This window comes from Taudactylus pleione, unplaced genomic scaffold (genome assembly GCF_031769625.1).
Source record: "Taudactylus pleione unplaced genomic scaffold, aTauple2 ptg000434l, whole genome shotgun sequence".
NCBI classification, from domain to species: domain Eukaryota; kingdom Metazoa; phylum Chordata; class Amphibia; order Anura; family Myobatrachidae; genus Taudactylus; species Taudactylus pleione.
Window position 1 is genome coordinate 2,721,433 of NW_028284836.1, and position 27,509 is coordinate 2,748,941.

The 27,509-nt window shown below is 47.2% G+C and overlaps 1 protein-coding gene across 1 annotated transcript in view; it reads right to left on the reverse strand.

Annotated features, from left to right (window-relative positions):
- Nucleotides 1-27,509, reverse strand: part of EXTL3 (exostosin like glycosyltransferase 3) — a 158,653-nt gene that overhangs the window by 46,860 nt on the left and 84,284 nt on the right. The window contains exon 3 of the mRNA XM_088447554.1: nt 2,349-2,476. Within this exon, the coding sequence (XP_088303680.1) occupies nt 2,349-2,476 (128 nt within the window). The remainder of the gene's footprint in view (nt 1-2,348; nt 2,477-27,509) is intronic.

Here is a 27,509-nt window from a genome sequence, read left to right on the forward strand (position 1 = left end):
TTTCATAGAGGAAGAGTTTATATGTCTTTTAGAACTTTTGCATTTAGCTGGTAATAGAACACTTAGCGAATTATACATTGCTCTGTCTAAGCCCCTGCTCTGGGGAGTTTAACTTAGATAGAAACAGAGTTTGAAAACCCCATTAATGCACTCTATGCTACCCGCAGAGAGAGATGCTGACTCGGGCTGCTTTCTATAGCTGGGTATTTCAGGTCTATGAAATAGGGAAAAAATACACTTTGGCACAGTTTTCCCCACGGCTACGTCACACATTTTTGGAGCAATCCCAACAAATGATCTATAATCCATCTCTCTCTCTCCTGAACACAGCAATACCCAATGTGTACTTGTAATCAAGCCCTCAGGTGACTATAAAGGGGCTTCTCCCGAATTTTTTACTTTTTTTCTTTTACTTTCTTTATGACAAGGGCAGAACTTAAAGGGCTCAATCCAATTAGGTGCAAGTTTGCGAATGCCATTTTGTTTCATGAAACACATATATCGCATAAATGTGCACACCTGACAAATGCGAGATCCCTTCAGCAATGCCAATCTGCGGTGGTCGTGCCGAGATTGCACAACTTTTCTACAAAATGTGACCTGGGAGAATTGATGAAAAAGTGGGAAAACCACCCTGGACCTCGAAAAAGAGGCATCTGAGATAGCAGGACCATATAGAGGGATGTTAGTGACAACTGAGATAGCAGGACCATATAGAGGGATGTTAGTGACAACTGAGATAGCAGGACCATATAGAAGGATGTTAGTGACAACTGAGATAGCAGGGCCATATAGAGGGATGTTAGTGACAACTGAGATAGCAGAACCATATAGAGGGATGTTACTGTTAGTGACAACTGAAATAGCAGGACCATACAGAAGGCTGCTAGTGGCCACTGAGATAGCAGGATCATACAGAGGGATGTTAGTGACAACTGAGATAGCAGGATCATACAGAGGGCTGTTAGTGACAACTGAGATAGCAGGATCATAGAGAGGGCTGCTAGTGGCCACTGAGATAGCAGGACCATATAAAGGGATGTTAGTGACAACTGAGATAGCAGGACCATATAGAGGGATGTTAGTGACAACTGAGATAGCAGGACCATATAGAGGGATGTTACTGTTAGTGACAACTGAGATAGCAGGACCATACAGAAGGCTGCTAGTGGCCACTGAGATAGCAGGACCATATAGATGGCTGTTAGTGACAATTGAAATAGCAGGACCAATACAGCAGGCTGTCAGTGACAACTGAGATAGCAGGACCACACAGAGGGCTGCTAGTGACAACTAAGATAGCAGGACCAATACAGAGGGCTGTTAGTGACAACTGAGGTAGCAGGAACATACAGAAGGCTGTTAGTGACAACTGAGATAACAGGATCATACAGGACTGTTAGTGACAACTGAGATAGCAGGACCATACAGAAGGCTGCTAGTGGCCACTGAGATAGCAGGATCATACAGAGGGCTGTTAGTGACAACTGAGATAGCAGGATCATAGAGAGGGCTGTTAGTGACAACTGAGATAGCAGGACCATACAGAGGGCTGTTAATGACCACTGAGATAGCAGGATCATACAGAGGGCTGCTAGTGACAACTGAGATAGCAGGACCATACAGAGGGCTGTTAGCGGCCGTAAGGATAGTTATTGAGGTTCTTAAAATGTATCAAATGGCATAATTTACACCTCCACATACCTGTCCCACCTCAATTACACCTCCACACACCTGCCCCACATCATTTACACCTCCACATACCTGTCCCACATCATTTACACCTCACCATACCTGTCCTACATCATTTACACCTCCACATACCTGTCCCACATCATTTACACCTCACCATACCTGTCCCATATCATTTACACCTCCACATACCTTTCCCACATCATTTACACCTCCACATACCTGTCCCACATCATTTACACCTCACCATACCTGTCCTACATCATTTACACCTCCACATACCTGTCCCACATCATTTACACCTCCACATACCTGTCCCACATCATTTACACCTCCACATACCTGTTCTACATCATTTACACCTCCACATACCTGTCCCATCATTTACACCTCCACATACCTGTCCCATCATTTACACCTCCACATACCTGTCCCATCATTTACACCTCCACATACCTGTCCTACATCATTTACACCTCCACATACCTGTCCTACATCATTTATACCTCCACATACCTTTCCCACAGCATTACAACTAACTACAATATCAGCTTCTATACAATCCAGTTCAGTATGGATATAATAATAATGTATGCCACGGGAAGCAGAGTAATCTGTCCCATGCTCAGCTATCAGGCCTTGTAGGCCAAACATACCGGAAACCGAACATGATTTCATCATGGCGGAGATGGGCATCGTCATCGATGGAGAGAACGGCTTCTGTCTCTATCTCGTCCCAAGGGAGAAACCGATTATTCAGGCTGTTCTTTTCCGTGCGCACCACCTGACGGGAGACAGAGGAGATACGTTGTATATCATATACTGACGGAGATTAGGATGCAATTGTATATCATACACACGTGGAGGTTAGGATACAATATATATCATACACCCATGGAGATTAGGATACACTGTATATCATACACCCGTGGAGGTTAGGATACAATATATATCATACACCCGTGGAGATTAGGATACACTGTATATCACACACCCGTGGAGATTAGGATACACTGTATATCATACACCCACGGAGATTAGGATACACTGTATATCACACACCCACGGAGATTAGGATACACTGTATATCATACACCCATGGAGATTAGGATACACTGTATATCATACACCCACGGAGATTAGGATATACTGTATATCACACACCCATGGAGATTAGGATACACTGTATATCACACACCCGTGGAGATTAGGATACACTGTATATCACACACACCCGTGGAGATTAGGATACACTGTATATCACACACACCCGTGGAGATTAGGATACACTGTATATCACACACACCCGTGGAGATTAGGATACACTGTATATCACACACACCCGTGGAGATTAGGATACACTGTATATCACACACCCATGGAGATTAGGATACACTGTATATCACACACCCGTGGAGATTAGGATACACTGTATATCACACACACCCGTGGAGATTAGGATACACTGTATATCACACACACCCGTGGAGATTAGGATACACTGTATATCACACACCCGTGGAGATTAGGATACACTGTATATCACACACCCATGGAGATTAGGATACACTGTATATCATACACCCATGGAGATTAGGATACACTGTATATCACACACCCGTGGAGATTAGGATACACTGTATATCATACACCCATGGAGATTAGGATACACTGTATATCATACACCCATGGAGATTAGGATACACTGTATATCATACACCCATGGAGATTAGGATACACTGTATATCACACACCCGTGGAGATTAGGATACACTGTATATCACACACCCGTGGAGATTAGGATACACTGTATCTCATACACCCATGGAGATTAGGATACACTGTATATCATACACTCATGGAGATTAGGATAACTGAAAATTAGGACACTGTATATAATTTAGCTATACAGATTAGGTTACATCACACAATACTCTACATACTTCCAATTTAAAAACATACAGTATATTAACTTTAAAACGTGCAGACTGATTGATAACACACAGACAGATGTTTAGGCTGCCCGTCTATTTAGAGGATATGTGACGTGTTAAATGTAAATATTTAATCTGATCACAATTTGCCTAACATCCCAGCTGTGGTTAGAACATCTGAATGATGCATAATGTAGGACAGTAGCTCTGTAGAAAATGACCATACAGACAGGTGTCATAACACCATCCCTGCCCCCCCCCCCACCTTTCCCTGTGCGTTCCCATTCAACAGAATGGGGAGGGTCTTTGACACCCGCATTGATGTCCATTCAGCCTATCTGAAACACGCCGCAAACAGCGCAAATGTAATTATAGACATAATTAACATCTCTAAACACCCCCATACTTACCTACGGGATGCCGACAGTCGGGATACTGGTACCGGAGTCCCGACCTGTGGGAATTTCAGCGCCGGTATTTAGACTGTCGGGATTTCAGTGCCGGTATTTAGACCGTTGGCATTCCACATGCTGGGATGTCGACTACATCCCGCTCTAAACCCAACCCAAGTATTATTATACACAAGCAGGTTTTCAGGATGTCCTTTATCACTGGGACATTAACCAGCAACTCTGTAGGACAGAGGCACAATAACGAAGCAAAACAAGGACGCTTGTAATGAAGTCATTTCATTCAAGTCATTTGAGTGACAATTCTCAGTATAAAATAACTGGCCATATGCAGAAACGGGCAGACATTCTTCTCCTTACAATACGGCCAATACATGAAATCCCGTCACACAGACAAATCATAAGCAGCCTCATCGCTGCAGTACGTGTGCCATGTGTATGGAGGCTGGCATGGACGGGCGCTCATAGTGCGCCCAGTCAGATAGGAGGCTGTGTCTCTTAAAGCATGCTCTAACAGTTTGATAGTAGGCATGAAATGCACCCTGTGTGCCCATTTTATTACCAATAAGAGTGGCTGCAAGGATGTAATTATGTAAGCAGTGGGGTGGTGTACTCACAGCACAGTAATAGCCGTATGTGTGTATATATATATATATATATATATATATATATATATATATATGCTAAACGCAGAGGAGGAAACGCTGCTCAGCCCTCCAGTGTAATCGGTTCCAAGGCTTTCACTTGTATTATATTAGCAGGTAACAGCAGGTCTGCATAGGTGCTATCCTCAAAGTGGTCGTCATACATGTGGGCTTATTTTCTGAACCACCAAGACCATGCCTGGCCCGCTGGCCTGTCATGTGGAGGAGTACCCCCCCCCTCTGTACCCCCACACATAGAGATAGCGTATTACTGTCCATTCACTGTACACAATTCCGTTCTCTTTACATTCCCATCTATCACAGTTCCCCCTCTGAACTACAGGTGGGGAGGGGGTGATATAAACAAAAATAACAGCTCATTTTGGATTTAAACCAGTCCCCTAAACAAATCCTCACAGGGGTTATTAAACATACTAGTCTCAATTTCTGAGTGTGTACACAGGCGACTTTTAACTATTAAATTAACCTTGGAGGAAACATTTCTGAACGCGTCGCCTCTTCCAATATAAAATGATGGGAAACTCCCCCTGGTCTTCCAAATATTGTTGTACTGTTCTGCAATCATGGCTGAAGTGCTCAGTGGTTTGACAATGAAATAGCTTATAGTCCCGACCTCTGGCGTCACGAGGTCTACTTTATTAACTGACACGCTGCTCATCGTATGCTGTGCGACCTTACAGAAAGCACGTGGTACAATACATACACCGGACTCTAGCCCTCCAGTTACATTACCTAGGATCACCTGCTGCATCATCTGTCCCGCACAGGGGAGTACTAATTATTGTAGCTAGGAGTAGATCAGCTTCCTCTCATAAGGGGCGGAATTCAATTGTTTGCTCCCGACGGATCTATTCAATTGTTGCTCCTGTCGGGCGTGATCAGGTGCTGGCATTTCATCTCGCGCCCCCTGGGGTTGGCAAGTTGAAATGCACGAAAAGTGACCAATTTGGGCACCCAAACGGCACTTCGTAATCGTGTTCAGCAATTTGGTCGTGTGTAGCTGTTTTGCATGGCTAAACCCGACCTCAATGGGCGCGATCAGCGCGATAATTGGCATCAATTGAATAGCGCACTGCGATCTCCCGTCACTTTAGACAGGAGATCTGGCGCGCTAAAACAATTTAATTCCGCCCAAGGTGCCTTACTGGGAAAGGTGTAGCCTCTGTCTGTCATCCTGGGGAACTGTAACCTAGCGCAGAATCTAGGAGACAGCAGCAACGCTAGAAGAGCATTGGATAACTGACCACAGATGGTTTTCCAGCTCTGAAATTTAGATACCGTGGGGCTGGTTCTGAGTCCGATGCATCTACGACCACTGTTCCGTATGGCGGTGGCAGCCGGCTTACTAGTTTATGCTAATACGACAATCCACCTCAACCTACGAAAAACTCTGTGTGACTGCATGTGGAAGCCTACACTGCCCATCCGCAGTCGGCCATTAGTATAGGGACTTACGCCAGCCCTAAAATAATCAGGCTAAAGCAGACATCCCATCTCCATCTGCGCACTACAATTGAGCAAGGAAGGCCTACATACCCACGGGCACGGAACAGTTCCATCCGATCGTATTGCCAGCGCCCAAGTGCTAATGGCTGATACGACCACATGAGCAGTAGCCAACCTCTCTCTTTAGCGCACGTGCAATATGCTGAATCCATGATATGCGTTGGTATTTGTGAATATATGCGAATCAGGCCCAATTTCGGCACATGTGCAAACCGTAAACTCTCTATAACGTTTATTAAACACGACACGTGTCCACAACCAGAAGCGCAGTACGGTTCCACCGCTTGTGTAACTATTATGCGTCAGCTGCATAAACCTAGCGATCGATTCCCGTGCATTTCTTACGTCACAGACTGGAAATCACAAACAGGTTTGGGGGTATTTTTTTTGGCATGCATCACTTTTATTTTATTTTACAATAGTCTGAAGTGTGGTTACGATTCTTCGATGCGGCTGCACAGGTTAGAACATGGCGACGTGTCACGCTGTGAAAGGAGAAGAACTATTTAGGAGAGGAGTAGGGGGCTACCTGTAAGAGGCAGGCTTGTAGGCACAGGTCAGCAATAAACAGAGATTTATCTGGCTTGGGTGACACAACTCTGAGTGTGCGAGTCCTGGAATGTGGCTGGACTGGTCACCGTCCTGACAGGAACAAGGTAATATATACACACTTCTGAGGAATTGGGAATGTAGGCATGAAATGTTATATTTACTAACAGGAAAGAAGGTGTGCATGACTAAGGGCCTGATTCAGACCCACTCGCGAGCGGAAGTGGGTCGATGTTATGCACTGAGCATGCGCACGACGGAGGGAGCTCCGTCGTGCGCATGCGCCAGACGCGACGAGCGAAGGAAAGGCCTTCGCTCGTTGTGTCTGATCAAAGGGGGCGTGCTGTCGATGTTGATTGACAGCATGCCCCCTTTGGTGGGCGTGCCTCCCTGACGGGGGCGTTCCCACGGGAACGCCTCCCATCAGAAGCCGGCCCACTGACATCACTAGTGATGTCAGTGGGAGTGATTTTGGCTCTGATAGAGCCAAAATCACTCCGGAGCTTGCGGTTGAAAACCTCAACCGCAGGCTCCGGCTCGCAGTTTCGATGGTCGCGACCATCGCGGCCATCAACCTGCACGCTCGTATAGGCTGTGGGTGGTGACCCACAGCTATACGAGCGTCCAGGAGGACGCTCCATTTTCATGGAGGGTGGCCCTCATTCAGAGCGTGCGCTCTGCTCAGAGCGTACGGCTCTGAATGAGGGCCTAAATCCTAACACACAGCCCTGGTCCCTGCTTTACGGGGTCTGGGAACAGCAGTCAAGCTGAAAGTATTCCTTTTACAGTGTGATTTATACTTTAGCCAGCCTCCATCCTTTAATATCAACATGGGAGAGAGCTTTCCTTAATGTAGAATTCCGCAGAAAATAGGGATGATTCACTCAAGGCACCTGTGTTCTCCATGACAAGTCTTTCACGTACGCCTCTTACAGTATCCTAAATTATATAGCCCTAAACTGTCCTTGCACAAAGCGAGACGTGCCCCGTCATGTCACCGCAGTCCCGTGCAGCTCTGGCTGTATAAAGGTTTACGCTGGCTCAGTCCAAATACACAGAACGAAACAATTCACTGCGGCCGGTCTACGATTACATGCAGGGACGAGCTCTTACCAGACTTTGAGCCGTATTCAATTTGAGTCGCATCCGCGATGCTTTTTCGACTCCCAGACTTTCCGCCTACTTCGCCTGTAGAAAAGTATCGCGCGCGTGCCCGCGTATCCCTGTATGCAATTTGAAAGTAGGCAAAAACGGGACCCGGCGAGACTGAAACAAGCGGAAATTCCTGTCAGATTTGGGGAAATCAGCCTGACACCCCCAAAAGATGCTCTGACATGGGTGTTCCCTATGGTACCCCCCGATTTGGCTTGCTCAAGGTATTTGGTGTTTTTAAACGGGCTCAATAGCTGCTAAATAGCGTTTTTCTATAAGTGGTGCAGAATAGTATTCAGGAGTATTTTATCCAGAAAATAACTTATCCCAGCAAATTTGGGGTACTTGAAAATGGGGGTCAGCATATTTTCAAGTTGCTAAAGTGAAGTTTAAAAAATCGTGAAAAATCCACCAGCCGCAAGCACCTGCAATAAAAAAAACACCTGGGACCCCCCCAGAGTCAAGTTCGCTAGTCTTCATCTTTGTCCCCCAACATTTTTTTTTTCGCCCCCAAATTCAAAGTGATTTTTTTTAGGGTGTTCTTAAGTGCTTTTTAAAAAAAATGTTGACGCAGTTTACCTTGGTGGAACTGTCTGAAGGCTGCAGGGGGGTTCCCGCAACGTTACACCCCAAAACCCTAATTCTGCACTTTTCTCCACCTGCTATTCATAGGCGAAACTTTTTCGCCTATCACATTGCATTGACTTTCCACCTAGGCAGAAAGTCTTTCAAATTGAATACGGCAATACTTTTCCGCCTGGTGAAATGACGTCATTTTGCCGATTCCGGCTTTTCGCTCCAAATTAAATACTGGCCTAAGCAGCATGGTTCCCTCTAACGCTTCCGTAGCTAACCCATATTTCCAAGCGGTATTATTATTTTTTTTTATGCAATCCAGTTATATATCAGTTTGGATCTGAGATAACAGTCAGTATACTGTGTGTGGTGAAAATGGCAAGCCATTGATACAATGTACCATATATAAAAAAAAGTGATTGGAGTATAAACAGATCTCATTGCGTGTGGCGAGGCCTGAGTTACGCTGCAAAAGATGCAGGATACCGGTGCACATGTGTGATTGGCTTAGCCGTTCATTACCTTTCTGCATTCAAGGAGTGTTTGCAAATGAACACATCAAAATACATATAAAAATAGAGCCCAACCACAAAAGTGTCCTGATACAAGTTCACATGGGTTTCACAGAGTAATCTGGTGCTTATATCACACAGTAATGTCAGTTTCCCTGATAAGTACAAGCAGTTCGGTTAGGCAGATGAGGTCTTCGGTCAGAGCAGATGAGGTCTTTGGTCAGAGCAGATGAGGTCTACGGTCAGAGCAGATGAGGTCTACGGTCAGAGCAGATGAGGTCTTCGGTCAGAGCAGATGAGGTCTACGGTCAGAGCAGATGAGGTCTACGGTCAGAGCAGATGAGGTCTACGGTCACAGCAGATGAGGTCTTCGGTCACAGCAGATGAGGTCTTCGGTCACAGCAGATGAGGTCTTCGGTCACAGCAGATGAGGTCTTCGGTCACAGCAGATGAGGTCTTCGGTCACAGCAGATGAGGTCTTCGGTCACAGCAGATGAGGTCTTCGGTCACAGCAGATGAGGTCTTCGGTCACAGCAGATGAGGTCTTCGGTCACAGCAGATGAGGTCTTCGGTCACAGCAGATGAGGTCTTCGGTCACAGCAGATGAGGTCTTCGGTCACAGCAGATGAGGTCTTCGGTCACAGCAGATGAGGTCTTCGGTCACAGCAGATGAGGTCTTCGGTCACAGCAGATGAGGTCAGGTGACCAGTCGCCCCAAAGGCTCTGTATTTTGCAGAGCTGTATCCTCCTCTCATGTCTGTGCCCTGTATGGAAATGGGTGGAAGGTCCTGCTCTGACACTCCAGGTGGGCAGCGCCCAATCTCACATCCGAAAGGGCAGAGTAATACTTATATTCATCCGCCATCAGAAGTGATAACTGTGCATGAGATTTTTTTTCATAAGGTTATCAATGGGTGATCAGTACGACGCTAGCTTTCCTCAAGGAAACGGACTATATCGGGTGTTTATAATTTTATTTAAAAGACAAACATTTACTTTCTAGATCAGGGCTAGGCAATGTGTGGCACTACACTTCCCAGAATGCCCTGCCACAGTTTTAGTATGCACCGACAGTAAAACTGTAGCAGGGCATGCTGGGCTATGTAGTTCCATAGCAGCTGGAGTAACAAACCTGTTTTAGAACATAAGATTCCTAAAAAAAAAGATAAAAGAAGAAGTGTAATAAAACCATGCGGTAAGACAGAAGGACAACAATTGGGTGAGATTCTAGGCAGGAACACAGACAGCGAGAATGATTTGGATGCTGGGGAGAGGCCAGGCACTCACCAGCGCTGAGGTCGTGTTTAACCCTAGTGATAACAGGAGTGCAAGCGTGTTTAACACGTGCTTGCTTCTAGTGTCTGGAGCACGCCGTAGGCTGTCACACTGAGATTACCGCCAGCAAATGCATCTGCACAGAGCAAGTTGTGTTCCTAAAACTGTAACACTACCACGATGCTGGCAAGTAACATCGGTAGTGTGTATGGTAACGATAGAATGGTTTCCAGTATCGTACCCATTTACAGGCATTTTACTAGCATAAAAACAATTAGTAAAATACAAGTAATTAGCTCCCGAATGAGAGACAATACCACATTATTACTGATGGGCCATACACTCAGCATGGTTACAGAGCACCTATCGTCAGAGTAACCGCAGTAATAATTAGCCACGTTATGTGGACTATGGGACCGCGTGCGAGTTGGACAGATCTGTGCACGGACGTAAACGGCGAGTTTTTGCAAAAAAGCAAATGCTAAATCTACGCATTTTTACATATGTCTGTCCTATTTGGAGTCGGACGGAACTTGTCCGTATTGGTCTTTCCGTGAAATCGGGCGTTTCCGATTGGCGACAAATGCGACCACACCTTGACTTGTGTGAGTGCCGTGGGTGCGTAGCTAAAGCACCGTGCGATTCTAAATCTTGTGTACGCGGAGGGGAAGCCCAGTTCTGACATATCTCTTGCACTTAGCATGGGGCCGGTGCACGTGCTGAATGATGACAGTTGCGGTGGCGAATGATGGCGGTTGCGTTAAAATCACTTCAATGGGAGGCCCAGCTTTCCCCATGCTGACACGCAGACCCCCCTCCATACTAAAGCTACGGATACTCTCACTAGCACAAGGTAGTAAATCAGGATTCCGTGGCTGCTCACAACTACAGAGACTCTGCCTGCGGCTCAGAATCAGCCCCTATACCTTTAAAGCCACAGCTTTGATTACATTGTAATACCGTCTCTCTCCGAACACCTTTGTTGGCCCAAAAACCCGGATCATTAAAGCATATCATGTATGTTTTATAATGTAAAAGTGATGCTTTATATTGTTATTGCGCTAGTCTCTCTTAATATTCACAGCAAAGTAAGAGAGCTGCGAGGACTGTTTGCGAATAAAGAAGTGAGACGAACGCTCTCAGGGGTGCCCGTACTCTGTAAGATGCCTGGCGCACCTCCGAGATGCCAGCTGCCAAGCATCTAACTGGAAGAGACAGGCATAAAAGTGATCTAACGTCGTGGCTTAGACGCTCGTCGTAAACCTTTGCCGCAATGGTGAGCTGACCTACAGGCAGCCAATCCTGAATGCGAGATCTCGGGGCCTCGCCGCAGAAAGTTCTCCGCTCTGGTAATTAGTCTGCACCGTAATGCTCAGCTCAGCAGCTGCTGGGACTGCAAACTCCCCACTCATACAGGCAGCTGCCCAGCTCCACTAACCCCAACGCCAGCCGTGTGCGGAGCCGCTAACGCTGCCCAGTGTGCATTATACGTCTGATGAACTAAAGACGGGTTTGCACGGTTATGTGTGTGCGATAGATATTTATATATCACATCCTCATCCCACTACTGTCCTTAATCAGCTCACGATGACACGGATCTACAGAGCCGCTGATTAATCCTCCGTGACACCCAGATGTAGCGTCTGAACCTTTACCTGCACTACAGGGAACATGAACAGCATGGGCAGAAGAAATAAGCCAATAGCACCTACTGTATAGGTGTAGTACAATATAACAGCTTTGTAAAAAGATTAAGCTTCGTTCACTAATGTGCACTGGGGAAGACGGGTAGGAACGCATGAGAAATGGGGACTGTTCAGCCTTCTTTTGAAGTACTTTTTAGGTGTTAGCAGATGGAAAGCACAATAACAGCAGCAGATAGGTGTGACAGAGCCCTGGCAGCCAGGGACAACGTGGAATTAAAGCACATTCCAATACTGTGCAGGGATTAAGTGCATGTTCCTCCAGCACAATGACCTCCGGCTGCCAAACCACTTCATACCAGCAAACATGTTTCATGTAGATTGGAAAGGCGCTGAAGACGGCATTGGTATTTCTTTGTCGCTAGCTCCGTCTGCAATCGGAAAGGATAACGGCGTGGAAAGCTGAAAAGCTCAGTCCTGCAGACTGTACATGAGTCACACAGAAAGTGTCTATCAGATAATCAGCGCAGCAGGCGACACTGGCAGATACACGCAGATTAAATACTGCCGCTTACTCATGGCAGCCTGATAATTGGTTATTAACACTATGTAGGGCAGAAAACAAAATATATGTATTATATTCTATCCTTGCCGTCAATTACAAATCGAAACCTATTCTCTACTTAAACGAAGTCTACCTAAATATTCTCTGCATAGGTTGATCCTGAGAGTCATTTATTATTATTTTATTAAATACCGCAGGTGACCCCTTGTGTAAAAAGACGCCTCTCCTGCTACTATCTGGGTAAATCATGCTGCCGGGGGTCAGTGAAGCTGCCACTGGCTTCGGCATCCCCAGAAAATGGGGCCGACGCGGCCAGGTTTTGTGGAACGCTCACCGTCGCCGCCTTTAAACGCCAGCGGCATGTCGCTCATGCTGCGGCTTTTGGAGCACTGAGACCGACGTGGCAGTAACAGTTCTGCAAATGCGCAGGACGGCTCCTGCGCATATCTGCCCACATCGGAGGTGTACGGAAATGTCCACTTTATGTACATCTCTGAATTAGGCCGTGTGTGTGTGTGTGTCATACAGGATGTAGTCATAGTGTTGACATTTATAATGTTATGTTGTCAACACTGTTGAATAACATGTCGGCATGTGCAGAATGTCAAAGTGTTGACAATATCGACATCTGTAAAATCAACATTCTGCACAGATCAACTCTAAAAAGTGTTAGGCTACGTGAGAGGATTAGGGTTAGACACGGGGGGGTTAGGCACTAGGGGAAGGGGTACGATTAGTCATACTTAGTGCCAGAAGCCATGCCTGATCCGCTTGAAGCCATCCTGACGTCACCGCCGGAACAGGTAAATCACCACTAGACCTTCATGTTATAATTTCATCAGTGTCAACATGATGAGCTGCTACATGGTCAATGTCGACATAATATACCACACCCTTGTATACGACTCAGCTCCAGAACATACACAGATGATCTTGTTGAATAACAAACACACTGACTGACGCAGCAAAGCGGGAAGTTTATTATGTATTACATAACGCTGTTCGAATATATAGGTGAAACTGGTGCACAGAATTTAGGTCTTGGAGCCCCTAGCGCCCACTACGTAATTTAGCTAGAAGTGTTCAGAAAATAAAAGAAACGTCTTAATGGTCGCTATGGGTTACAGCTTGTTATTCATGTGCGCTAGATGCCAAAATCACCGCAGCTGGCAGATTCATCTGTTACAACTCCTGTAACTTTGAGACACATGTATCAAACCGTCTAAAGAGTTGCCCATATCCACCAATCAGCTTCTACCCATCATTTTATAGACTGTACTATGATAAACACTACCTCAAAGCTGATTGGTTGCTATGGGGACAACGTCTCCACTTTTCCATTCTTTAGAAGGCTTGAAGGCAGTGGCTCCCGCTTTGGCAAATAACTAAGGCCGCCGTAGCAGGTAAGGGAAACTTTTTAAAGCTCCCCTTCACCTACACATGACATCTATGTGGATGCAACCCTTCTTATTACAGTACACAGGCAAAATGCAGGCAGTTATAATAATAGACACTATTTATGCTTCAATAAACACACAGAGGGCTTCCAGTACAGTTCTGCCAGTGAAGGCTGCTGGCTGCTAGGCTTCCATCCCTCTAAGCACGCACTTCCTAATTATACACTAGTGCACACTATTCCAGCAGCTGCAGTCCCCCTCCTCATACAGCTATATACATCCATCCTCTGACACTAGCGTTACGGAGAGAGTCAGCAGACTTCTAGCAGGATAATAAGGAGGGGGGCACCAGATAATGAACCCGGGCGATATAAGGGTGGCAGCGGCAGGTCCACCGAGAGGGGCTACACCACTAAAATGTAAATACTGGGCAGCTGGCTGGTGCTGTAAAATTCAGGCGAATGCCCCACATTTCAGAGGCACGCGGCTTCCCTTTTATTATATTGTACACGGTTGCCTAGTAATGAGCCTTGTGGCACATCCATATTTATTCTCCACGAGACGTAAATCTAAGCTGGGACTGGAGGCGGCACGTCTGATGGCTCCTTCATGGGTCTTCAGCATAAATCATCTCGTTTTGATGTTACGAGTGGGGTACACAGCGGTGTCAATCTTCCCGGCTATAGACCGGAGCTGGGGGAATAACGAGCGCAGGCTGTGCTGTGTCACTCATTATCTCCATACATTAATTAGGTCTCTTTACAGCAGTCAGGCTATAAAAAAAAAAATAAGCAAACTTTAATTTAGTTTCATGAGCAGAATTATACTGTCTAATAGTATGTCTAAGGGTCATTAACACCAGCGTGGATGTAAAAATATGCGTGTTCCGAAGCCGCGGCAATAAAACGCTTGGCGCTCGTTTGGAGATGTCGGAATGATTGCTGACAGGGCAGAGGTAACTCACCTGCAGCTCCCCGGGCGCCATTTTTTCCGAGTACAGTTTAGAAAATGGAAACAAATATTTGATCTGCTTTAATCCGCAATCCCACCAGCCTTCCTTGTACACATTATCATGATTCATAAAAATCCCCATTGAACAATGAGGAGGATAGAAGCTGCACGCTGACAGAGGTGGCTAGTTCCGAGGTTCTCGCCCATTAGACGGTGACACAGCTGCCTCACCGTTAGTTTTTTTTTTTTTACACTGGTTACGTCTCAACCCAACTGCATATTTTTAAAGTCTTTGCTGTAATTAATTTAACCCGTAAACTAGGGGTGAGCGGGTTCGGTTCTACTCAGTTCCGTTCGGATTTAAAAACCGAATCTTATTGGCTATCCAAATCTCGTGACAGCTGATACCCAATAAGATTCGTTTTTTAAATCCAAACGGAACAGAGTAGAACCGAATCCGCTCACTCCTACCGTAAACCCGTGTGTAATATAGAACCACAGCTGCGAGAGACAAATGGCTGTAAGTGACTGGTTTAGCGGTTAAGGGCTCCAGAGTCCCACTTTTTAAACATCAGTGACACAATTAATGTTATAGGAGGTATAATGCCTTGTGCAGACTGTGTGAGGATACATACACGCATTAATGTTTCCACTCAGTGTTTATATGACAGTCAGAAATAAAGAGCATTATCCCCCAGATGTTGGGTTAGCATCCAGTAGTCCAAGCCTAAGGCCGACCAGTTGGATCTGTGGTTGGGGTTACAAGCTATGGTTAGCGTCCAGTAGTCCAAGCCTGAGGCCGACCAGTTGGATCTGTGGTTGGGGTTACAAGCTATGGTTAGCGTCCAGTAGTCCAAGCCTGAGGCCGACCAGTTGGATCTGTGGTTGGGGTTACAAGCTATGGTTAGCGTCAAGTAGTCCAAGCCTGAGGCCGACCAGTTGGATCTGTGGTTGGGGTTACAAGCTATGGTTAGCGTCCAGTAGTCCAAGCCTGAGGCCGACCAGTTGGATCTGTGGTTGGGGTTACAAGCTATGGTTAGCGTCAAGTAGTCCAAGCCTGAGGCCGACCAGTTGGATCTGTGGTTGGGGTTACAAGCTATGGTTAGCGTCAAGTAGTCCAAGCCTAAGGCCGACCAGTTGGATCTGTGGTTGGGGTTACAAGCTATGGTTAGCGTCAAGTAGTCCAAGCCTGAGGCCGACCAGTTGGATCTGTGGTTGGGGTTACAAGCTATGGTTAGCGTCCAGTAGTCCAAGCCTAAGGCCGACCAGTTGGATCTGTGGTTGGGGTTACAAGCTAGGGTTAGCGTCCAGTAGTCCAAGCCTAAGGCCGACCAGTTGGATCTGTGGTTGGGGTTCCAAGCTATGGTTAGCGTCCAGTAGTCCAAGCCTGAGGACGACCAGTTGGATCTGTGTTTGGGGTTACAAGCTATGGCCAATAAGAATAAACTCTGTCCTGTAGAATGTCCGATCAGCCTGGAAACCTCACTCCCTGAATACAGTATGTAGCAAAGTCTAATACAGGGTCTTAGCGGCTGCCACATTAGTTGTACATGCATCTATGCATGATGATGTGGACGTTGCAGAGGGAGCTGGACTACACCAGCGGTGTCCAATTATCTACAAGGGTGGTTCAATAAATAAGGTAACAAGACCTCTCATTGTGTAAATTTATTCAACTCGTACATATACGCATAATCAATAGTATGGCCCTGGTACAGATTATTTTTTCACATACTTGTCTAAGCATTTGTTCCAACGGTACACCGAGGCATCTATCCCGGAATAGAAGAAATCAGTGCCAAGCGCCTGAAGCCAGGACATGATGGCCTTGTCCTCACTATTGGTTGCGAATCGCCTTCCTCCCAGGTGCTTCTTCAATGGTCCAAAGAGATGGAAATCACTCACTGCCAGGTCAGGGCTGTAGGGCTGGATGACCCAGTACCTCCCAATGGTAGCACCATTACAACTCACGTGTGCGGTTGGCTGAGTGTGGCCTGGCGTTACCATGCAGCAAAACGACAGCTGTTCGCAGAAACCCAGGCAGTTTTCCGCAAATTGTCCTCTGCAACTGGCTCAATATGTTACAATAGCAGACAGTATTTACAGTATCTCCCTTGGGGCCGTATTCAATCAGCCGCTATAATTTCCGCCGTTGGAGGAATCTTCTTTTCGACCTACATCGTGTGTTTTGGACGCGGAGACTTATCGGGCGTGACCCCGCTATTCGCCCTATTCAATTGCAAAGGACGCAAAAACGGCAAGCCGCGATGTCGGAACAGGCGAACAGTCCGGTCGAAAATGGGGAACTCAGCCTGACACCCCCCAAAAAATGCATTAACATTGGGTATCACTATAGATGTCCCGATTCGCCCTAATGAAGGTATTTTGGGTGCTTAAGTTGTGACAACTGGTTCCAATTAGCGCACTAACACAAGTGGTGAAGAATAGCTTTAAGCAGTATTTTTATGAAAAAATAACTACTCCCAGCAAATTTGGGGTACTTGAAAATGGGGGCTAGCATATTTTAAAGTTGCTAAAGTGAAGTTTTAAAGTAGGTTAAAAATCCACCTTCCGCAAGCACTTGCAATCAAGCAAACACCTACTATTTCGCTAGTTTTTAAGTTTGTCCCCCAACTTTGCACTTTTTCGCCCCTAAAATGAACGTACTTTTTTGGGGTGTTCTAACTACCCCAAGAGTGCAGGGGGGTTTCCCGAAGTTTGCATCCCAAAACCCCAATTCTGCACTTTTTTCTGCCTGCTATTCATAGGCGAATCTTTTTTGCCTATTACATTGACTTTCCGCGTACGCGAAAAGTATTTGCAATTGATACGGCGATACTTTTTCCGCCTGGCGAAATGACGTTCCGCGGATTCTGACTTTTCACCTCTAATTGAATGCGGTACTTGGTGAGGAATTCAACAATAAGCACGCCCTTGTGTTCCCAAAACACGGTCGCCATGACCATCTTTGCAGATGCAGTTGTTTTGAATATTTTTGAAGGTGGGGACGATGCACGTTTCCATGTCATAGATACTTGCGTCGTCTCCGGTGTCATGTGATGCACCCATGTTTCATCGTCTGTAACAGGACCCTGCAGGAACTGCACTCCCTCCCCATGGTACAGCGTCACGTGCCTGAGAGACAATCCCATCCTGCTGGCTTTATGAGTTGCTTCAGTACCCAGTGTGAACACTATTTCCTGTACCCCAGTTGCTCATGAACGATGTTGTGCACAGTACCCACCGATATGCTCAGTTTGTCAGCAACATCACTAATCGAATGCCTCTATCCTCCAGAATCAGACCTTCACCTTGCCACAAATGGTCATCTGTGGTGGACGTGCTTGGCACTGCTCAACTTGGAGGTCTGTCCTGCCGTTATCAAAGACAGTGCACCAAACCCAGATCTATTTCTGTGACACCAATTTATCACTGTACACCTAGACGAGTTGGGGATGACTTTCAGCTGCTGATGTGCTTTTTAGACAGAGAAATCATATCACACTGCGCACCTCTATGTGTGACCATGTTTCCGCCAACCCCGCCATCTTACAACTGATGTTGGGACAGTATGACTGATACGAGGCGCATTCTAATGGCCGTGAGGGGGAGCAGTGGTCTATCTGCTGTGGCCTGGTGAGAAATTACAATGAAATAGAGAACATTACACATGAGAGGGTTTATTACCTTACTTATTGAACCACCCTATGGATCTCCTCTTGTCAGAAGGCATGGGTGTAGGGTTAGGCACCCTATGGATCTCCTCTTGTCAGAAAGCATGGGTGTAGGGTTAGGCACCCTATGGCTCTCCTCTTGTCAGAAAGCACGGGTGTAGGGTTAGGCACCCTATGGCTCTCCTCTTGTCAGAAAGCATGGGTGTAGGGTTAGGCACCCTATGGCTCTCCTTTTGTCAGAAAGCACGGGTGTACGGTTAGACACCCTACGGCTCTCCTCCTGTCAGTTGTCAGAGGGCATGGGTGTAGGGGTAGGCACCCTATGGCTCTCCTCTTGTCAGAAGGCATAGGTGTAAGGTTATGCATTCTATGGATCTCCTCTTGTCAGAAGGCATGGGTGTAGGGTTAGGCACCGTACGGCTCTCCTCCTGTCAGTTGTCAGGGGGCATGTGTGTAGGTACAGACAGACAATGTCTCTCCTGTTGCTGTGGTCAACATATACTGACATGTTTTGTTTTTTTACCCAGTGCTCACCATGCATTGGAAAATGGGATTTTGGTTCTTACCGGTAAATCCTTTTCTCCGATTCCACAGGGGACACTCTTGCTCTACCACGAAAGGGTTGCTGGGCACGAAAGGCATGAAACGTGGGACCAATGTAAGTCCTCCTGGGTGTTGGGGCAGTTGAAGGGAGAAAAGTAGACCTACCCTCAGTTTTTGGATATCAATTTTTCCAGTTCTGGAAAAAAAAAGCGTATCACCAGTGAACTGCAGACCTTCAACCGCCTGCTTGGATTCTTCGTCCGCCTGCCAAGAGAGCAGCCAGAGAGCTCTGCAGGCTGCAATAGCGGAAGCGCATATATACGTGCACTGATCTGGCTGATCGGTAAACTGCTGATTCACAGATGTGTTCTGCTGGCAGCCTTAGCTCTGCTCTGGACGTACCGGCGTCCAGACCCGTTATCAGCTACTGCCTTGTTAACTAAGACGCTAACAAGCGCTGGTCTGAGTTGCGTTCCCGCCACAAAGTACACAGATCGTAGTGTTTCGTATCCAGCTTACGATCCGAAGGGTCCTTGAGTGACGTAGCACCAGGAGAATCTGCCTTCTGTAAAAACAGCGCCTGTACTCAGCCTGTAGTGAGGAGTTAAGCAGGAGGACGTGTGTGTCTCTTTAGTCAGTTCACCCTTCTCTCCTTTGCGGCGCAGGGAGAGGGACCCCGTGCTGCTCAGCTCCGCCCCCTTCTTCACCGGCGGTCAAGTTGGCTCCCCTTGCAGACTCCTATAAACATTCAGCGCCGTGCTGCCAGCGCTGTCTTCCCCAGACCAGCGGGAGGTGGGGACCTCCTGAGAGCCGTGCTGTAGTGCGGCTCCCTGTCTGCGTTTGGAGAGGGGGGGGGGCGCGTTTGGGCGACGAGCAGCTGGGTTTAAGTACTCACTGCTCTCCCTTGTAGAAGGAGGTCCGTGCTGCTTGCGGTGGTGAGGAGCTTTTAACATAAGCCCTGTGCACTCTTGCCTGACTAAGTCAGGTCGCGGGTGGCGAAGGATCAGAGGTGGCAAAGGGTCCCCCTTAGTTATATATAATACTGTAGTGAAAACAAAATTATTATATATTCTCTCTCACCAGCTCCTAAGCACTTTTTTCTAAACCGAGGGGCTGTTGGGGCATAGAGGGGGAGGAGCTTCACACTTCTAAATTATTTAAAGTGCCAACTCCAGCTGTCACGCCTCTATGCCCCAGTGTAATAGCCTCCAGTGTCCCCTAGTGGATGAAAGAGAAATACACAGAAAGCTCCTTCCCTCCTCTTCACTCTGCTAATGATTGCCGCTTCCCCCCTCTCACATGCAGGACTCTTCCCAGGCTGCTCCTATGCTCAGGGATGCCCTCCCTCACTCTCAGACTTTCACCCAGCCACCAAAGCATCGTACCTGCCCCTCTGCCTAACTCTGCAGCCCCTGCCCACTTATCCATAAAAAAAGGATCGCATCTCCAAGTTACTGCTAGAGAACCGGACATATGTGTCCCAAGCAAAGGCCAGGTTTCGCTATCTACAGATTACAAAAATAAATACAAAAATGGACATTATACAAGAATATGTCCGGGAAAGGTATTCTATAAGGAGAGAAATTCCTTGTGATGGGGCCGAGAGATAACGTTAAAGCTTGGCAAGCAATTGTATAAGAGCAAATAGGAGCTTATCACTGGAATCCAAGGGAGTCTCATACCAACAGCAGAACACTGCAGAAGTGGATCATAAAGAAACCCACATGCTGAGGGCGGCTTTGTGCCGACACAGCTTCCCACCCTGCACGCGGCCTATTCATTACACTGGCGTAACCCCCTGCAAGGCTGGGCATACCAGCACGCTCACCTGGGGATTTCTAGATCTGCAGAAACAAATTGTGGTACTGACCTTTATTGCATAAATCTACATTCAAAAAACATTCCACAGTAGTACTGTAGTGTTCCTGCTAACTTGTTTTAGCGGGGCACCACGCCCGATTTTAAAAGGGCAAAATGCGCCCTGGCCTTTTAGCAGCACCCCGCTAAAACAGCACGACCTCAGCCTTCTCCACCCGCAGACCGCAGTGTCCAGCGGGTGGGAAAAGTTGCGGTGACAGATCACTTCCAGATGGACGCCGCACGCACGGCAACTATTCACCGTGAGGGGAGAGCTTGGGAAAAGCCCCGCACCTACATAAGTGCTGGGCACGCCCCCAAGTGTGGGAAATTGAGGGCGTGTCCCCCTCCCCGCTCAGTCATACCCCCTTATGGGTAGCCCAGGTGCCTTCAGCACGTGCAGAGAATCCCCCCGTGCGCCCTGCCGTCCCGCATCCTAGCATTGGTATTTTTCTCGTGAACTTATCTTCCCCAGACAGAGCCTGCGAGAAAGCCCTTTCCCAGCGAATAAATCTATGTCGGGGGGGATAGTCTTCCACATCCGCTCTGTGCCTCATCCGTTTTCCGCAATTGTTCTGTGCACGCGCCAAATGATGGTCGGTCATGTGCAACACCTCTCTATCCGTGCCCGGTCCCACCACCGCGGTGCAGTGCGGTACGGACAGAGTATAGCTGCAAACAGCGTGACCTGCTCCATTTCCATCAATCTTATTGGGTAAGTGAGAGTTTATTTTTGAATCATCGTTTTTACCATTTGTATTTCATTTTTTGTTATTTTTACCCAGCCTGGATCACGGATGGATAAGCTTAGAAGTGTGCAGGATCGTGATTTATCTATGTAGGATTTCTTCCGAAACAATTTCAGCATGGTAAATTCGGAAATAGCACATTTCCAATTGAAGATACTGTAAAAGGCGGCACCAAGGCGCAGCATATGCAGATTTTGTGTCACGGAGGAGACATTTGGGAAAACTTTTTTTAAAGTGAATATGATACTAGTACACTCCAAAACGTTGCAATAACATTTATTTTTGCATCAAATAATGAATGAGAAATAGAACCCTAAATACTGTAGCTGCTACGATGTCAACTGATAGTGTAAAGCTAGAACACTAACGGCTATCTCCAAAGTGTAGCAGTGATGGGCACATCTGATTGCGGTCAGCTTAGCACCACATCACATACTGATTGGGGGGGGAAGTCACCCTTCCACCCTAAGCTTTGATGGATACAATGAATTAGCTTCCCAATAACCACCACATCTGCAACATTCTTTAGACCAGCATGCGACTTTATAAACCTTTGCTACGCTGCTGTAACGCATACATGCAAGCAATTACCAATGAACGCACGGCAACTGGCTGCACAATATTATACGTGATCGGCCAGACATAGAGCTGTGCATTAAGAAATCGACTTTGGACAATTTTTTTTTTTTTTTTTTAAATCTCAGTAATGTAGTAATTAAGTCAGTGACTATGCAGGGAACACGTTGCTCTTATAAAAGAACTGCATTGTGTTGTAAACTCCTCCTTAAATAAATATTAACATAGACTTAGTTCAGATTAGGAACACATGCTGAAAACCAGCATATGGAACAAAAGAAGGGAACTGTGCACTTCACCAGGCCAGGGACCCCTAACATCCGCAAGTAACCCTTCTAAGGGGCTCACCCAGACCAGTGCTGCTGATGGAGTACTGCCCTGTACGCTCCAAAACCAGATAGAAGATCAGGAAAGATCACTGCGCTTTACAAATGGGTCACAAAGAAAGAAAGGTGCAGAATGTCCCAGTTCTCTCTCCCTGTCAGCTCCAGGGTCGGTTTACCCCTCAGGCGTGTCTATACAAAGTACACACATGACCAATTATTATTATCATCCTTTATTTATATGGCGCCATAAGTGTTCCGCAGCGCCTTAGATAGTACATAAAACTAATAAGTGAACAAGAAACTAGTAACTTACAGTACATTACAGTACAGGACACGGACACGACTTATATACGTTGCTGAAATAGCGATTAAACACCCACAATAAGCAGCAGGGAGTTGGCGGTCACGTGTTAGGTGCCCTTATGGGGTGTAAGGAGTAGAAAAAATTTAAAGAGAAGCACATGAGGGAAGAGGTCTCTGCTCGTGAGAGCTTACATTCTAAAGGGGAGGGGCAGACAGACAGGCGTGATACAGAAGGGGAAGATAGGGAGGAAAGAGCATGAAGTGGGTTAGGATGACAGCTGGAAAGCCTTGGTGAAGTAGTGGGTCTTGAGAGCCCGTCTGAAGATTTGTAGAGAGGTGGAGTCTCGGATAGGGAGAGGGAGAGCATTCCAAAGGTAGGGAGCAGCACGGGCAAAATCTTGGATGCGGGAGTGGGAGGAAGTAATCAGTTGGCAAGAGAGGCGGCGTGCATTTGTTGAGCGAAGTGGACGGGCGGGAGTGTGAAGGGAGAGAAGGTCAGAAATGTATGTGAGAGAGGCTTTGGTGAGGGCTTTGTAGGCGAGTGTAAGAACCTTGAATTGGCATCTGAAGGGGAAGGGGAGCCAGTGTAGGGCTTGAAGGAGAGGGGAAGCAGATGTAGAACATCTGGAGAGGAAGATGAGCCGAGCAGCAGCACTGAGAACCGATTGTAGTGGAGAGAGGTGAGAGATTGGGAGGCGAGCTAGGAGAAGGTTACAGTAGTCCAATCTGGAGATGACCAGCGAGTGGATGAGGGTTTTAGTGGCATCCTGGGTGAGGAAGGTCTAATCCTGGAGATATTTTTTAGGTGGGAACGGCAGGACTGCGAGAGGTGCTGAATGTGTGGTTTAAAGGAGAGGGAGGAGTCTAGGATAACTCCAAGACAGCGCACTTTGGGGCTAGAGGAGAAAGTTGTGCCATAAATAGTTAATGAAATTGTGGGAAGTGAGGTAGTGGAAGAGGGTGGGAAGATGATCAGCTCAGTCTGAGACATGTTAAAGTTTAAGAAAGCGCTGGGACATCCATGAAGAGACAGCTGGAGATACGGGTGAGGAGCGAGGTGGAGAGCTCAGGGGTGGAAAGGTAAATTTGAGTATCATCAGCATAGAGATGATATTGGAGGTCAAAGGAGTTTATGAGTTCACCTAAAGAGGACATATACAGGGAGAAATGGAGAGCTCCAAGAACAGAACCTTGGGGAACTCCTACTGTTAGTGGAAATGGGGGGGAGAGGAGTCATGAGAGGAGACAGAGAAGGAACGATCAGAGAGTTAGGAGGAAAGCCAGGAGAGGGCAGTGTCACGTTAACCAAGAGAGTGAAGGATTTGCAGGAGGAGAGGGTGGTCTACAGTGTCAAATACAGCAGAGAGGTCAAGGAGAATGAGTAGTGGCCCTTTGGATTTGGCAGCAAGGAGGTCATTGCTGACTTGAGGGCAGTTTCAGTAGAGTGGACAGAACGGAAGCCAGATTGTAATGGGTCAAGGAGGGAGTGGGAGGAAAGAAAGGTGGTAAGGCGGTTGTAGACAATACGCTCAAGGAGTTTGGAAGCAAAAGGGAGAAGAGAGATGGGTCGGTAGTTGGAGAGTATGTTAGGATCAAGGGTAGGTTTTTTTAAGAATGGGGGAGACAAGGGCATGTGTGAATGCAGAAGGGACAGTGCCAGATGATAGAGAGAGATTAAGGAGGTGAGCAAGATGGGAACAAGCAGAAGGAGACAGGTAACAGAGGAGACGGGAAGAGATAGGGTCAAGAGGGGAGGGAAGGAGGGGAGGACCGGATGAGGGCCAAGACTTACTCTCCAGAAACAGGGGAGAAGGATGTCAGAGTTGGTGGGGCAGAAGGGGAGGAATGGTCAGGGAAAGGAGGGGGAGGAGTGCTGATGGTCTGATGGGATATGATGTCCTCACGTAAGGAGTCAATTTTAGATGTAAAGTAGGTGACAAAGTCAAGGGCAGATAGCGAGGAGGGGAAGGGCAGAGGAGGGAGCTGAGAGTGGCAAAGAGACGCCTGAGGTTTGAGGACTGGGGGAGATGAGGTTCTTGAAATATGTTTGTTTGGTTAGATACAGGGCAGCACTGTAGGATGAGAAAATAAATTTGAAATGGAGGAAGTCAGCCTTGATTTTCTCCACTGACGCTCGGCAATTCTTGAACACTTTTGCAGGTATCTGGTACATTTGGAATGCCAGGGTTTTGGTGTGGATCTGCAAGGGTGAGTAGTTATTGCCGGAGCAACAGAGTCAAGAGCAGAAGTAAGGGAAGAATTGTACAGGGAAGTGGCTTGTTCAGGACAGATGAGAGAAAGGATAGGGGAGAGAAGAGAGCCCAGGAGGGAGGAAAAGGCAACAGAGCCAATAGCCTCAATGTTACGCTTAGTGATGGTAGCCTTAGGAGGTAAAGGGGGGGGGGGGAGGAGAAAGGGATAGGTTAAAGGAGAGAAGGTGATGGTCAGAGAGGGGGAAAGGTGAATTGGAGTAATCAGAAATATCACAACGGTGAGTAAACACCAGGTCAAGTGAGTGCCCACTCACATGGGAGGGTGATTAGGTCCATTGGGCGAGACCAAATGAAGAGGTGAGGGTAAGGCGTTCAGCGGCAGAGGATTCTGTGGGAATGTCAATAGGAATATTAAAATCACCTAGGATAATGGAGGGAAGATCTGAGGAAAGAACGTGAGGGAGACAAGAAGCAAAGTTGTCAAGGAATTTGGAGGGAGAGCCAGGGGGGCGGTAAATGACAGCTACTCTGAGGTTTATTGGTTGGAAGAGGCGTATAGGATGAACCTCAAATGTGGGGAATGTAAGGGATGGTTCAGAGGGTATTAGTTGGTAGGAATAACTGGTGGATAGAAGGACACCAACACCACCACCATGGCGACCCCTAAGGCCGGGGGGGGTGTGGGAGAAGGTGAGGCCTCCAGAGGAGAGAGCAGCAGGAGAAGTGGTGTCAGAGAGTGTAGGAGGAGTGTATAGTGGTGGGGTAGTAGGACAATGGGGGGGTAGAACAGGAAGAAAGTGGAGTAATGGGAGAGAAGGGAAGAGTAGGCAGACATAGGAGGGGGGAGAATGGGAGGAGGAGGTGGAAGAGACAAGGGGGAAAGGATAAAGGTGGAAGCAGGGGGCAGAACAGGTAGAGACTGATTGAAAGAGGGAGTTGAAGAAAACAGTGTCATGGTGTTTATAAGTAATCAAGAGGAATGGAATTTGGAAACAAATGAAATATGAACGCAAGAGATTTGTAGAAATGCAAGTGAAAGAACAGTGTTGGTAAATATGTATGCAGATTAACAAGTTTGTTATTGAGAGGATTAAAAGTGGGGATCTAATGTGTGCAGAATTTGAATAATAATGTAGAGTGTGGACAGATAGAGGATGTGAGGCTAGGCAAGAGAGCTCAGATAAAGGACAGTGGGCGTGATTCAGAGCCGGTCGCAAGCACTGAGCGCTTGAAACCGGGTCGATGTTTGCCCACTGGGCATGCGCACGACGGAACTGGCTCCGTCGTGCGCATGCACGAGTCCCGGCTAGCGACGGGTGCTCCGTCGCTCCGGGTCTCACACCAAAGGGGGCGAGCTGTCGATGGTGATTGACAGCTCGCCCCGTTTGTTAGGCGGGCAGGGGGGGTGGCTAGCCAAACGGAGGCGTTCCCGAAGGAACACCTGCCGTTTGGGGGTGGCCCCACTGACATCACCAGTGATGTCAGTGGGAGAGCTTCCCGCTATATTAGAGCCAGAAGCTCTCTGGGGCTTGCGGCCACGAGACCCTACCACAAGGGTCTCGTCGCAAGCCCGATGGTCGCGATGGTCTTGACCATCGCGACCATCAACCTGGCCGCTCTCAATAGCTGTGGGTGGTCACCCACAGCTATGCGAGCGGCCAGGAGGCCGAACAACAAAAAAAAAAAACGCCCTGATTCAGAGCGAGCGCTCGTTCGGAGCGTCCGTCTCTGAATCAGGCCCAGTGGTTCCAAGTGGAAAGAGGTAAACTGACATGGGGACAAGTACGATAAGCATTGAGATGTATGTGAGAATCAGAAGGCCAGCTTTATTAATAGCAATAAGAAGTGTTGACCAATGCAGAACGCTTAGGACACAGAGTATTGTTTGTGAGTATGAGCTGTGTGTTTGGGAAACAGGGAAACTGAGCTATTCCGATAAATGATCAGACAGCATGTGAAGAAACATCCCCAACACCATGGGATACCCTTATCCCATCAGCAAGAGCTGTAGGGTTGTTCCCAGCACTCTTGTACTGGCAGCCTGAATGCATTCACTGTACTGTCATTACATTGGGAAACGTTACAAAGGATTGCCAGGACAATGAGCAGACACTCCCTCCCATGTCACTTATACAGTGCTGGGGCATTAACAAATCCAATAGCAGAATACAGTGAGTCACGCAGTCAAACACATTTCACAACAAAGGACGCACTGTATCAACTCTTATCTAAATCTTATATTCATAACCGTGACAATAAGGTGGTTGGACCTTACATGTCCTATTTTTACCAGGGCGGTTTATTTTTCTGCTGGATTCCTGCAAATCACAGGAAGACGCTGGGGCAAGAATTACAGACGATACGGGGCTTGTGCGTGAGAAATGCGCCAATGTTAGAGGATATCTCGCCTCTTAAAATGTGTTTTGTACCTAGCGCCCCCC